At 42.7% G+C, this 14,750-nt stretch overlaps 1 protein-coding gene across 8 annotated transcripts in view; it reads right to left on the bottom strand.

The window, feature by feature from the left end:
- FNIP2 (folliculin interacting protein 2) overlaps positions 1-14,750 on the bottom strand; it is a 177,244-nt gene that overhangs the window by 48,524 nt on the left and 113,970 nt on the right. For all 8 annotated transcript variants that reach the window (XR_002824936.1, XM_004382050.2, XM_023736611.1 and 5 more), the window contains 4 exons: positions 7,830-8,031; positions 7,410-7,498; positions 4,341-4,487; positions 4,044-4,213 (listed from right to left, as the gene is read on the bottom strand). Coding sequence is in view for 7 of the 8 variants with exons in the window: in XM_004382050.2 (XP_004382107.1) it covers positions 4,044-4,213; positions 4,341-4,487; positions 7,410-7,498; positions 7,830-8,031 (608 nt within the window). In the remaining variant the exon portion in view is untranslated. The remainder of the gene's footprint in view (positions 1-4,043; positions 4,214-4,340; positions 4,488-7,409; positions 7,499-7,829; positions 8,032-14,750) is intronic.

Genomic DNA, 14,750 nt, shown 5'->3' with positions numbered 1-14,750 from the left:
TCCTGGATGGAACAGGAGAAAGGTGGGGTGCAGAACTCAAATTCTAGTAAGAAGACCAGACTTAATGGTCTGACTGAGACTGGAGGAACCCTGGAAAGCGTGGCCCCTGGATTCTGTATCAGCCCAGAAACAAAATAATTTCCAAGGCCAACTCTTCACACACGGATTGGACATAAAGTGATACTCATGAGGAGTGTGCCTCTTAGCTCAAGTGGATACAAGAGACTAAACAGACAGCTTCTGTCTGGAGGTGAGATGGGAAGGCAGAGAGGGTTAGGAGCCGGTTGAACGGACACGGGGAATCAGGGGTGGAAAGGAGGAGTGTGCTGTCACAGTATGGGAAAAGCAATTAGAGTCATATAACAATGTATGTATAAATTTTTGTATGGGAAAAAATAAAGAAATAATAAAATATATAATAATTTAAACTATACAAAGTAATGAGAGCAAAGTGTGTGTAATCTGTACTGTTACTTTACAGCCTAACTCCATAAAATAATGCATCATAAAAATAGTAGACCCTTAATATTAAAGATTTACTGGATGTTTAACTCGAAGGCAATTTTTTGAGTCCTAGACTGATAAGGCTACTAATTTTAGACTAGATTTCTTTGTTTTCATGAGTATTATTTTAAAAAATGAAGAAGAAATTTCAGATTTTTACTTGTATTAATGTAAACCAGTGATCTCAAACATTTTTTGAGGAGAAAAGCTGCTTTTTTCATTTCCACAAATCACTAAGATCATTAGGGTCAAAAAGAGACTGAGCGGGAATCCTAAGGGGTATAATTCACTGGCATTCAAACTCTGTATACCCACCTTAGGAAAGAAATGTACTTTATATTGCAAGCTCACACACCCTCCAAAACGAACATTTCACAAAACATCTGTGTGAGTCACTCTGATATTTTCTATTCCATCATACCTTTTCAATGCTTTTTTGACTACTAGGTTGCTTCTGGAGCCCACTAAAACAGGTTATAATCCACATTTTGAGAAATCCTTGCACAGAGTACATGGTTAGGCAGGGACAAGGTTGGGAATCCTTGTACAACAAGTCCATGAGAGCGTGAAGGGTGTTGGCTGCTTCCAGCTTCCTGCCTCCCTTCCCCGGGAATGCTGAGAAGCCAGGCAGAAGTGGGCACACCAGTGGGACCTGTCCTGGCAAGCTCTCAGGAAGTCTCTGAAGTCATTCAAGACAGAATATTTCAGAAGCCTGATTAAAACTACACCTGCATCACTGCATATTCTCAGCAATTTATATTTTCTCATCTACTGTGACTTGCTAAATAATTAATTAAAAAAACAATAATAACTGGAAGCATCTCCTCTGTCAAATTATTGAAGCCATTCGCTCTTTTGTAATAATAGAAATTCAACCGTCATTTACACCTGGCTTTCCAAAGCTACCACGTGGCTTCTCTGTGCCAGGGCCTGACCTCCTCCTCACACTCTCGAGTCAACACCCAGGCCCCTGCTGGATTATTCGGGAAAAGGGAGGACTGGTAACTTTCGATAATGCATGGTCACCTCTGGAAAATGATGATTATGAACCACAGAAAGGGACTTTCCCTTGTATGCTGAACACAGGGAATTAATGGCTCTCGATTAGTTAAATTTCAAATGAGAAGCACGTCTAATTATAAATACATTTATCTAATTAAACGTGCACTGCTTAATTAGCATTGTTCTTAAATGGGTGACCCGGCAGCATGAAACACCATGTTTCCCTAATATCCAGGCCCCTGCCTTTCTCCACTAATGACACCACATTTTTCTCCAGATTATTGTTCCATGACAAGAACAACAATGCTCTGTTCTCCTGAGGAAGAACCACACCACCCAGAGTGAGTTATACATGTTCTGGGTTCTTTTCTGAACTCAGTACTGACTGTCTGCATTAAGTCCATTGTTAATATCCATAAACTATCTAATTGATTTCTTTAACACACACCTGTTACCCCCTAAGCTCGAGACCAAGGGCACAGGGCTGCACAGCATCTTTATTGACTATAAAATGAGGCTAACAGTAATGAGGATACAATGAGAATCCAATTAATTTATTAATATTGTGAAAGGCACTTAAAACAGTATTTTGCTCATGGTGTCAACTTTTCATTACTGTTATTAAAACATGTTTTCTAAGGTTACAGTGTTTTCCCCAGTCCAGAACTTCTTTTTCTGGAAAATGTCATCTTAAGCTTTCCTTAAGCCAGCCTTCCTTGAACATTCCCACCATGCCCTCCCTTTATCTCTCTGGGTACCCTTCCAATATTAACGTTAGCACCAGCAGCATCAATAACAAAGATGCTTCGTATGTATAGAACTATTTTTTTTTTATTGTGCTTTAGATGAAAGTTTACAGGGCAAATTTGTTTCTCATTAAACAATTAATACACAAATTGTTTTGTGACATTAGTTGCCAACCCTGCGATGTGTCAATACTCTCCCTTTCTCCACTCAGGGTTCCCTGTTTCCATTTGTCCAGTTCTCCTGTCCCTTCCTGCCTTCTTGTGTTTGCTTTGGGGCTGGTGAGCCCATTTAGTCTCGTACACGATTGAACTACGAAGCACGTTCCTCGTGTGTGTTATTTGCCCTCTAGACCTGTCTAATCTTTGACTGAAACGTGAACCTCAGGAGTGACTTCAGTACTGAGTTAAAAGGGTGACCCTGGGGCCATACTCTTGGGGTTTCTCCAGTCTCTGTCAGAGCAGCAAGTCTGGCCTTTGTGTGTGTGTATGTGTGAATTTGAATTTTGCTCCACATTTTTCTCCAGCTCTGTCTGGGACCCTTTACTGTGATCCCTGTCAGAGCAGTCAGTGGTGGTAGCTGGGCACCATCTAGTTGTTCTGGGCTCAGGCTGGTGGAGGTTTGGTAGCTGTGGTCCATTAGTGTATATAACTAATTTGACCCCACAGCAACCATTTTACAATGGAGAAAGTGAGGCAAAGAGAAGGTAGTAACTTGCTCATGGTCACTCTGTTGGTAAGTGATGGAGACCAGTCCATCTAGGCACTCTAGCTCTGGCACCAACGCTCTTAACCACGATGCCGTATGATACTCCTGCACACCCCTATCAAAGGAGTAATCAGGATGTTTAAATTGTCTGAATACAAATCTGCCTCCACTGTTAGGCAATCAGCTAGCTTCCTGAGGCTATAGGCAGATGTGTTACTCAACTCCACATCCCTGGCATCTAGCACAGTGTAGAACAGAGTTAAGTGTGTGTGTTTTATTTTGTCATTCTAAACGTTCAGTGACTGAGAGGTCCAGAGTACACCTCTCCTCCACATGAACCCAAATATGCAGTTCAAGACCCATAAGCCCCAAACTCTGTAACCACCTATACCAATGCATTAGATACCTACACCACGCCTGCGTATAAAGCTTTGAGAGAATAAATGCTACCAACTAGCTGCAAATGAGCAGTGTGGAGAAAGACAAGATTTTTGACTTAAGGTAAAGTTTAAAAGTGCTGGAATTATGTTGTGTTACTTTTTCTTTTTCTCTCTTATCTTTCTCCTATTCAGTCCATGCTCTAGGGGAGTGGTTCCCAACTAGGGGACGATTTTGCCCTCCAGGGGACACACGGCAATGCCTGGACGCATTTTTGATTGTCACAAGTGGGGGGGGGCATGCTTCTACTGGGATCTAGTGAACAGAGGCCAGGGATACGGCTCTCCATCCTACGATGCACAAGACAGCCACCAGCCCCACGCACTCCCAACAACGAAGTACCTGGTCCAAACTGTCAACGGAGCTGAGTCTGAGAAAACCTGCTCTAGGCTTAACAGCCACCATGGTATGGGAGAACACAATTTACTAACACTGTTTTACAAGAGCAGGGCAAAGCTGCTAGCAAGGGGAGAAAAGAGGTGAGGTGGTCTCCTCACAGTCAGAATCCACAGGCCAGCCTCCTACTCCCTGCCTGCCCAGTGACAAGCCCTGGATTACTGGGTGGATAGCCAGTATAAACTACAAATTCTAACACTTCTCCTGTCCGCCCCCCACACCCCCTCTGAAGAGTCCCATTAGGTACGAACCCAGCTGCGCCCAGAGAGGATTGTACGGGTGTGTTTTGGCCAGCATGTTCACTGACTGGGAGGTGCGTTTCTCTGAGAAGGCTTTAATGGGAGGGTGGTCAACAGGCATGACGGTCGGGACCCAGGCCAGGTGGTAGGTTAGCACTGCAGTCAGTAAGGCAGCAAAAAACCTGGAAGGAATGAGAGAAGACACAACCAGATGAGTCGGCACAGGCGAGGCCCGTCAGACACAGCACGTACACTGCCCACGGAATTTGCATACGTGCACACCCAAGTCTCCAGAGAGTCGAAGCTTACTGGTTTTTGTTGATCTGTTCTATCAGAAGAGTAAACTCCTTGAGAAAGCGCTGGCAGAGCTGGGTTTTTTCCAAAGTGCTGGACATCATGGTAAGCCATACGGGTTCTGCTATCCTTGGAACAGAATATAAGTTCCAGATAGTCCCCCTATAGAGAAGAAGAAGGGGCACACAAAATTGCCAGAAATATTATTTTGAGTAACCTCTGCATAAAAAAATAAAGAAGAAAACAAAAATTTAGATCCATGGGGTTCCTAATTCAAGCAGTATATAAAATGGGTCTGTAAACCATGCTCACAGGACAAATCTGACTGGTAACTATTTTGTAAATAAAGTTTTATTGGAACACGGCAATTGATTCACATATTGTCTATGGCTGCTCTCTCACCACAATGGCAAAGGTAAGCAGCTGTGACTGAGGCCCTATAGCCCGCAAAGCCGAGAATGTCTACTATCTGGTCCTTCACAGAAAAAGCATGCCGACCCCTGATATAAAACGTTCATTTTGAAAACAATTCATTTTCCAATGCCTTGTGTATCAGATTTTATACCCGTTTTTACAGTGAGGAAGTAAAGGGAGAAGTATATGCTATACTGAGAATGTAACCAGAAACAACTCAACTCTCCTAATTCCTGGTTAATGCTTTAGTTCTCTGAGCTAAGCACCCTATTCATTTTAGATGAAAACCTACACAAACAGCTCTTCTTTACTATACCATATACTTAGCTTTTACATGGACTAACAGAACCAAATTCTTAGAGCTGTAAGCAATCAGAGAAACTCACTAGTCTAGTTCTATCACTTTGCAGATTAAGAAACTGAGGCCTAGAGAGAGATGAAGTTACTTGAGCAAGGAACAAATATTTAAGGACAAGCTCAGGATGAGAATGCAGGTCCCACAGTGCCTGGTACAGGGGGCTCTACTCCAGGCTACAGGACTCATGAGCGTTTTTCCAAAGAGCATACTGACTTAGCTTAGGGTCTCCACTGCATAAGAGGCCACTGTATCTCAGAATATAAAACACTCTTCCCAAGTCAAGATAGGTGAGACATTCTCTGAGTTGATGTTCTAAATACGTGTGGGAAATATTTGAGACACAACAAAATTCCACCTCAGCAAAACACAGGGCACTTCCTGAGTTATGCAGCAACACCAAGCTATGGTTACCTGGAAGGGGGATTCATGTACTAAAACTTAAGGTCTCCTTATTTTGTTGCCACTTCTTACTTGATTGGTGAAGTCAGAACAAGGCCTGTCTGTATATACAGTGAGGCTTTCTGGTTCTGTACTCTCAGGTTCTTGACCCCTAAAAATGGCTACTTCATTAAATTAGTACCCAGACTCTCAAGCACAAATCAGCTCCTAGCCAGACCGCAGCAGAGCAACAGGTAAAACCCTAGGGCTGTCCACACACGCTATGTAAGGCCGACCAACGATCAGCTGGCCATCAAAAAGCACGGCTTCCCATTATTTCTCAAGCATATGTGATTTAAAACTTAACAGTCACTAAAACCAAAAAACCCCAACCCATTGCCGTTGAGTCAATTCCAACTCACAGCAACCCTACAGGACATAGAACTGCCCCATAGGGTTTCTAAGGAGCCACTGGTGGATTTGAACTGCCAACTTTTGGTTAGCAGCCGACTGCTTAACCACTGTGCCACCAGGGCTCACTAGATAATGACTAATGTATTATCTGAGTACTTGAGTACTTTATACATAACCCAGGGTTCAAAAAAGGCTGGTGATTTTGCTCGAAGTGGCATTACAGAGTTCACCACCATATATCTTAAGCATCACAAAAATGTTCTAACATTCAAAGGATTGCGAAATTGTTTATCTCTTGGCTAAGGAGTGACAGTTTGACTCACGAGCTCATGACCGCTTTGGAGTGGGATTCCGTTCCCCACTGAGACACTGGCTCTAGGGACCGGTGTGACGACCTCGGCTCAGCATGGTGGAAGAGAATCCCACCTGCCACCCGAAGCAGATTACCTTTCTACTAGGAGCAAGGACTCTAGAAAACCGGTTTCCAGAGTACAAATCAAACAAAAATTATGAAGACACAGTAGGTGACTATATAATTTAATGTCCAAACCAGGACACATATGTGAGGGAAAAAAAAAAAAAAACCTATTGCTGTTGAGTCGATTTTGACTCAAAGCAACCCTGTAGGACAGAGGAGAACTGCCCCATAGGGCTTCCAAGGAGTAGCTGGTGGATTTGAACTGCTGACCTTTTGGTTAGCAGCCTGAGCTCCTAATCACTGTGCCACCAGGGCTCCATGAGTAAAAGGGGACAACAGGTATAAACTAGGATTGTCCTGGCAAAGTGGAATGTTTCTTTCTCTGACATACATACTCTCTCCATCCCCGCTTTGGACAAGCATCTCTGAACTCAGGTTTCTACATCTTTAAAATGGGCTTAATACTGCTTACCCTTAGGGCTTCTGTGAAGATGATGTAAGATAATAAACAGGCTCACAAGAGACACCTAATATTATTTTCCCACATTCATCCCGTGTCAAGGGCTGTCAGGCAGTAGTGAGGACTACCCACCAAAAGCCCATTGCCGTGGAGTTGATTCTAACTCACAGTGACCCTTAAGGGCAGAGGAGAACTGCTCCATAGGGTTTCCAAGGCTGTAATTCTTTATAGCAGCAGACTGCCACATCTTTCTCCTGAGGAGCAGCCGGTGGGTTCAAACCGCCGATCTTTCGATTAGCAGCTGAGTGCTTAACCACTGGGCCACCAGGGCTCCTTTCTGTAAAGATAACAGCTGTGGAAACCCTATGGGGCAGTTCAACTCTGTCCTACAGGGTCGCTATGAGTCTGATTCAACTTGATGGCAAGGGGTTCAATGAGGATTACTTAGTGTTAATTACTTCAATTTTTGCTCTGTTTGGTCTCAGTTTCTATCCGAAAGGAGGAGCCATTAAAGTGACTAATAATTGCCAGTCCCACTCGATTCTTCCAAGTCACAATTTCTCTGTACCCTAGATCCATGCATGCTGCTACTATCTGTTGGTGTATTTTTTCTCTGGGGTTGGCCAAATGTTACCAACTTACCTGAACTCTCCCAAAGCCTCCATCAGGCGGCTGATGTAAAACTGGACTCGGTGACTGGACTCTGCTATCTTCCTACAGGAGATCATAGCCTTCATCCAAGAGAAAGCAAGCCAAATTACTGAGAATACATTCCTGTATAACTTACCTACAGGGCTTTATTAATAAAAGACAGTGATCAACTATGGTCGATTAAAAGCATTCAAGTAATAATGACTTAAGCCATCAGAAAGTGGCAATTTCCTTTCCAAAAGCAGTCCAGTATCTGACATCTAACACCAATTGCCCGAGGATCTATCACGGCTGCGGATGATTTAGCTTCTCTAGGAAAGTCATCTGACACATAAACAGCCTCTACCGTCTTTACAAGCCCCATAATTGTACACTGCTTCTCCATTTGACATTGGATTACACTCCTATTACCTTTTCAACTGCACTCTTCAGCCTGTTCATGTGAGATTCAAACAGGGGGAAGTGAGAAAAAAAGAAGTCCTGGAAATTCCTTTGTGCTTCTTCTTTCTCACACAGGGAAAAGATGATGCTGATGGCAATTTTCTTCCTCCGAACTATGGCTGGGTTAGAACTACAGGTCTCTTCAGCCAAGCTAAACGTCTCGTCAGTTGACCTGGAAGAACAATAACTTTGAGAAGCTGTCATGCTCCGGTGGACCACACTGACGGTGGACAGCAACGCCGAGGGAAACGCCCACAGGAAGCCAATTCAGAAAACCCAGGGCCGCAGCTAAGAGTTCAGCTACCTCTAATTCATTCTCTTCTGTAGTTCTCTCTCATGAAAAATGAGCACATTCGTTTGCCACACAGTTTTATCCTAACAGGAAAAGAAGCATAAATAACAACAGAAGTAATTTTAAATGTTCCCTTGGATTATCTGTCGGATCGGTGGTATTCAGAAGGTGTGGGAACCATCTGTTTGCTCAAGACATAGGTGCTTTGCTTTGGTTGGGAGACACCAATAGATGAGAACATTGGAAGAGAAACGATCCTACATGGTATTCTGTTCAATGAAAGGTCATGTGTGGATATTTACTGGTAAGTCTAAACTTTAAATGTCAAGGCTTACTTTCCCACGGTTATTAAAACTACTGGATGAAATTACTTCTCTAGATGCTCAGAGTCAGCCCTGTGATTAGGCTCCACGGGAAGTCCTCCAAGTTGAAAGACCCACCTCTCTTGTTACGGTCAAATTCTCAAAAACACTTAAGATTCTTTCAAGAGACTCTGCTTCCACAATAAGAGAACCAGGAAATCAATCATTTCTGAATATATATTCAACTGGTCTTAAGGGGTGAGCATCACAAATACGGCCTGCACGTACACTTACTAACAGCAGGAGTGAAAGTAAAGAACTGGCTTTTCTGCAAAGACACCAAAGCAAGGGACATAGCAGGCGCTGCCGCTGTTTTCTCCGAGAAAGCTCTACATCCTCATCAGCTGCTTGACAAAAAAAGAACCCTCTGGAGACTCTCTCACTAGTTTCACATAATTTCATACAATGCTCCCTTCTCTTTTCCAAATACCTAGACTATAATCTTGTTTTCCTGCACCAGTGTATTTCTGTTTCCATACAGGAAATTCTTCTGAGTTTAGATTACACCAATACCTTCTTGTAATCCTTTCCTTCTTGCCTGGCATCTCCTATCTCCCTTCTTTTTCAAAAGTAAAATGACTGTATCAGCCCATTCCTCTTCAGGCCAATCTGTCGTTAATAATCATCTTGTTAAGAAACACTGACCCATGTGCAGCTTTACGCATCATCTCCATCTTGACTCTAAACAGTAACCCGCTCTCCTTAGCTATAACATAGGAGAGAGCGCCACCTGCCGCATTTCTGAGAAACTCCCACAGCTGTAACAGTGGATAGCTCCTGCTTCGCTGGATCTTTCTGACGAACGCTAAAGCAACTGAGCTTCCTCCTGTGGTCTTGGATCAACCATGCAAACTGCAATAAATCAAGTTATGTGGTATATTTTTAAAATTATTATATAATAAAAGAATGTTTTAGAATGTTTAGAAAATTTAAGTATTCTTCCAAATACTTCACCATATCTTCACCACCCAAGTCACAAGGTAAGGAACACAACCATTTGCAAAGGTGGAAACCGAGGCAGAGTGATTATCAACTTGCCTTGGGACAGAAAACTTCCTAGTGAAGGTGCTGGAGTTAGAGCTCAGGGTTCCTGTCTTCTAGTCTAGGGCTCAGACTTCCTTGGGCATTGGAAATGACCAAGGACTCTGACGCCATGTCTGATCAGTCTGCTGGCACTCATGCCATCCACTGGAAGCACTGTGCCAGCTGAAACACTGAGAGGAAACAGCTGGGAGCAGTTAGATCAGATGACGGGCAAACAGAGAGCACTGAGTGGAGGAAGTTCACAGCTATGCGTTTACATTATCTCCATGTAAAAAGATCAAAGAGAATTTTACTGACACCTATGAATAGGCATCTGTGTGCATTATGAGTACTGCGTGATCATAAACAAAGCAAAAACCGATTATTTAGGTGTATCTCAATAACCTATCATTGATATCAAGACTGCTCAGTCTGACAGTTATGTCAGCTCTGAACTATTACACTGGACCATATGAAACTGCCATTTTTATAGGCCAAAAATATCCCATGAGCAACTTTTTGTGGTTGGCTCAATTTCATGCTTCAAATCAAAAGCCTTCCTGGGATACTATACTTCACCCCTTTAGGGTTTCAGTAGCTTCACTAGGTCATGAAATCTCTGCAGCTTCTCACCCACCAATGTCCCCGGGTGGCGCAAATGGTTTGAGATCAGCTGCTAACCTAAAGGCTGGTGGTTTGAACCCACCCAACAGCTCTGAGGAAGAAAGGTCCAGCAAACTGCTTCCTTAAAGATTACAAACAACAAAGCCTATGGGGGTCAGTTCTACTCTAACATATGGGGTCACATGAGTCAGAATCAACTCAATGGCAATAGTTTGGATTTTTGGTTTTCTCTTCCAACCACAGGCAATAATTGTGCACCAGCTAGTCAACGATGGAGTCCCTCCCCATCCAGTAACCAAGCTCAACACCCACAGAGCAGACATGGGTGTCAGCGTGGAACCAGCTGGTAAGGGTTCTGAATATCATCTCTGACTATAGGCTTTACCTCTCTTAGGAAGGAAGTGTTTTGATTGCTGTGAATTTTCTCTCAAACCCAGAGGCGATCATGATTTTTGGTACCTGCTGTTCTCATGTTTCTAGAATAAGAAACTAATTTTCCCATCCACACACCTGCCAAAGGGAGCGCTCAGTTGAAATACCCTTTAAATGAAGGATGGAGGGGTCTGTGAAGGAACAGGCCAACTCAAAGCAGCGGCTGCACCTGCATTCTCAGATAAACAGGACCATGTCGGCTGGCTTCCTGGGCAGAGGACCTGCGCGCTCGCACAGGGGCCTGCCCCGCGAAGGTGCCCACGCTCCGAGGCTGCCATCTGGAAGTTCTCAGTGACTTCATCTTTGAACCTGTGTTCTGTAAGAGCCGTCTGACGGAGCAGGCATGTGAGCGGTGGAGACTCTGGCACTCCATGGGCATGGCATGCAGCCCAGCACCGAGCAATTGGCATGGTGGTCAGGCAGGGTGGGACCCGGGCCCAGACTGGTGGCTGTGACAGCAGCAGCGCAGCAGCTACAGCCAGCAGAGACGTAAGGGGCTCAGGCAGTGCTGGAACCTGAGGTGGGAGGCCAGCTTGTCCCTCCATCCTCAAAGCCAGTCCCTATGGAGTCTGCACAAACATTAACTCTCCAGCCTGCACACCAGGATAGTAATCATGAAAACATAAAAGCCTACACATGGACATGGCAGTAAAGCATAATGGGGGTTATTAGAATTCTTCAGAGAATTTATACTCTGGTTATGAAAACTGCTGCAACATTACAAAGGAAATATCCACATACACAGAAATTAAATACACTGGATGAAAAAAGCATTTTTCATAAGAATCTTCACACAAAAACAAATTATTAATGAAGAAGACCATTTTAAAATTAATTTCTCTGTAAAGTTGAAGATACAGTGACATAATGCATAAAAAATATGCATTTTTGAATTATACAGAACTCATAAAGACAGTTTTGGTTTCTTGTAAGCCCTCCACAGGAAATGTCAGAGGATACATTAAAGTAATACTCATACATTTACATTTAAAATTAAATTCAGACTTACATGAAATGGAATTGTGTGAAGAATTAATTCTTAGAAAAACTGTTCCACAAAAATTATCTGATTTAGATGTGCTAAAATTTATATTTTGAAAGTTATCAGAAATGTGTTCCAATGTTGTTACAGCCTATAAAATACTCTCAAAAGCTCCAGCAATAGTTGCATCAGTAGAAAGATCCTTTTCAAAATAAAAATATTATCTGCCACCTTGCATTTGCCAGGAGCGACCAACACAGCTTTCAGTTATGATTGAAAATGAAGTTGTTAAAACTATAAATTTTGATGATCAAACAAATGAATTTGCAGAATATCGAGCCAGAAAAATCATATGATGTGAGGAGGCAGGGCCAAGATGGTGGAGTAGTCAGACATTTCCTGTGGCCCTCTTACAACCAACACCTGAAAAAACCAGTGAATCGATTATATATGACAATCTAGGACCCCTGAACATCAAAGGCACAGTTGAGTAATCGCCTGAGTGGCAGGGGGAAGGAGAGACAATTCAGAAGCAGCAAAGAGTTGCCAGACCTGACTCGGCGGGAACTAGCACCCTTCAGCCCAGATAGGCTGCTGTGCACGGTGACACAAGCAGTAGGGCTCGTCACACATTTTGCACACTGGGAGAGACCCAGCGGCGGAGACTCTACTTACACCTCCAGAACCAGTAAAATGCGATGTTCAATCAGCAAAATATAAGTAAATGCATTTAACCTACTGCATGGATCAAAAAATACCCCGTTAGGGAAGAAATTCTCTCCCATTTACCTGCCCCTCCCCACTCTGCACTGGGTCCTGGGCCAGCTTCAGCGATTGCCACGATCCCTGGGCCAGAAGGGGGACCTGCCACGCGCCCTGAGCCTTTCTCCCAGTCTTCGAGAGGGAATAAATTAACAAACAAGAAAAAATAATCTGCCATCTCCTCTAAGCCAGGAACCCAGGGCAGGCACAGCTCCTTTGCCTAGACACAAGCATAAGGGGTCCAAGGACTTTGAATGCCTTTCACCCCTGAACAGACCTGTGTGGGCCCACTTCAACAGCATAGGCCCTCATTACCACAGTACAACAGGGTATATACCTGAAGTCTAACTTTAACTGTATCAGCTATATGGTGGAGTTGCAGGTTTGTGACATTTGACACGGCTCCACCCATTAAGCAGGGTCCTCACTGTGGCTTCACCCACGTCACCTAACCACCCACGACAGGGGTCCAAGAGTAAGTGATGCTTCCCAGTGCTTCCAGTCAACAGCACTGGGCACCCATAGTTTGGCTGTGAAACCCACCCACCTATGTGCCGTAGGGAACAGGGACAAGCTTTCATCCCAGACACTCAGGGGCAGCCATCAGAACCCTGCCTTGCTCAATGCATGACCCCTTACTGCAGCCAGATACCTGTGCCTACACCAATCACCCCTGCCTGTCTAGGACTGTAAGTGAGAGCCTGCACCACCCACTTGGTGACTGACTACCTGGACACCTGAGCTGAATCCATACAAGAAAAGTAAACAGATTTCTGGGCTCACATACCTAGAAACAGACCTAACAACTTGGTGACAGGATGTTAGAGCTTTAAAGGTGCCAATAATCAAACTAGCTCACATGAGTAGCCTATTTGGGCATATCAAAACTAAACAAAACAAGAAGCTAGGAAACAGTAAGTAAACGTAAAATAAATAAATATAATACCTTATTGATGGCTTGGAGAAAACAGTCAATATCAAATCACATAAAGAGGGAGACCGTTATGCCTTCAGAAAGCAACCAAAACAAGGAGTCAAGAAATTTTCCACACTAAGAGAATTTCTTGGAATTTCTGGAGGTAGAATACAAAAGATTAATATACAGAACTCTTCAAGATATCAAGAAGGAAATCATTCAAAACGCAGAACAAGCCAAGGAACATACCGACAAAGCAATAGAGTAACTTTAGAAGGTTATTCAAGAGCATAATGACAAATTTAACAAGCTGCAAGAAACCACAGAGAGACAGCAATCAGAAATCCAGAAGATTAATAATAAAATTTCAGAATTAGACAACTCAATAGAAAGTCATACGAGCAGAATTGAGGCAATGGAAGTCGGAATTACTGAGACTGAAGATAAAGCACTTGACACCAAGTTATCTGAGGAAAAATCAGATAAAAGAATTTTAAAAAATGAAGAAAACCTAAAAATAATGTGGGATTCTATTAAGAGGAATAACCTACGAGTGACTGGAATACCAGAACGGGGGGGAGGGGATAACAGAAAATACAGAGAGAATTGTTGAAGATTTGTTGGCAGAAAACTTCCCTGACATCATGAAAGATGAGAAGATAATCTATCCAAAATGCTCATCGAACATCTCATCGATCCCAAAAGAAACTCACTCACCAAGACACATTATGATCAAATTTGCCAAAACCAAAGGTAAAGAGACAATTTTAACAGCGGCTAAGGATAAATGAAAAATCATTTACAAAGGAGAGTCAATAAGAATAAACTCAGACTACTCAGCAAAAACCATGCAGGCAAGAAGGCAATGGGATGACATCTATAAAGCCCTGAAAGAAAACACTGCCAGCCAAGAATTATATAGCCAGCAAAACAGTCTCTCAAATATGATGGTGAAATTAGGACACTTCCAGATAAACAGAAGTTTAGGGAATTTGTAAAAACCAAACCAAAATTACAAGAAATACTAAAGGGAGTCCTCCAGTTAGAAAATCAGTAACGTCAGAGAAGAACCCAAGACTAGAACCTAGGACATAGCAACCAGATATAAACCCAGATAGGGAAATCACAAAAACAAATCAAAGCAAAAACACTGAAAATAGGGAAACAGAGACAGCAATACAAAAAAGATGTCAACAATAAAACAAAAAAGAGGGACTAAAAAAATGTAGTCATATATCTTTCATATGGAGAGGAAGACAAGGCGATATAAAAAAATAAAAGATTGGTTTAAACTTAGAAAAATAGGGGTAAATATTAACTCAACCACAAAGGAAACTAACAATCCTACACATCAAAATAAAAAACAAGAAAAACATAAAGACTCAACAAATACAAAATCAACAACAATTAAAGAGATGAAAAGAAAATACAAAAAGAAAAATGACTCAGCACAGAAAATTAAGTGGAACAAAGAAACCGTGAACACACAAAAAAAGAC

The sequence above is a fragment of the Trichechus manatus genome, unplaced genomic scaffold (genome assembly GCF_000243295.1).
Source record: "Trichechus manatus latirostris isolate Lorelei unplaced genomic scaffold, TriManLat1.0 scaffold00089, whole genome shotgun sequence".
In the NCBI taxonomy this organism is placed as follows: Eukaryota; Metazoa; Chordata; class Mammalia; order Sirenia; family Trichechidae; genus Trichechus; species Trichechus manatus.
The sequence above is the reverse complement of the archived record's forward strand: the minus strand, read 5'-3'. Positions and strand labels throughout refer to the sequence as shown.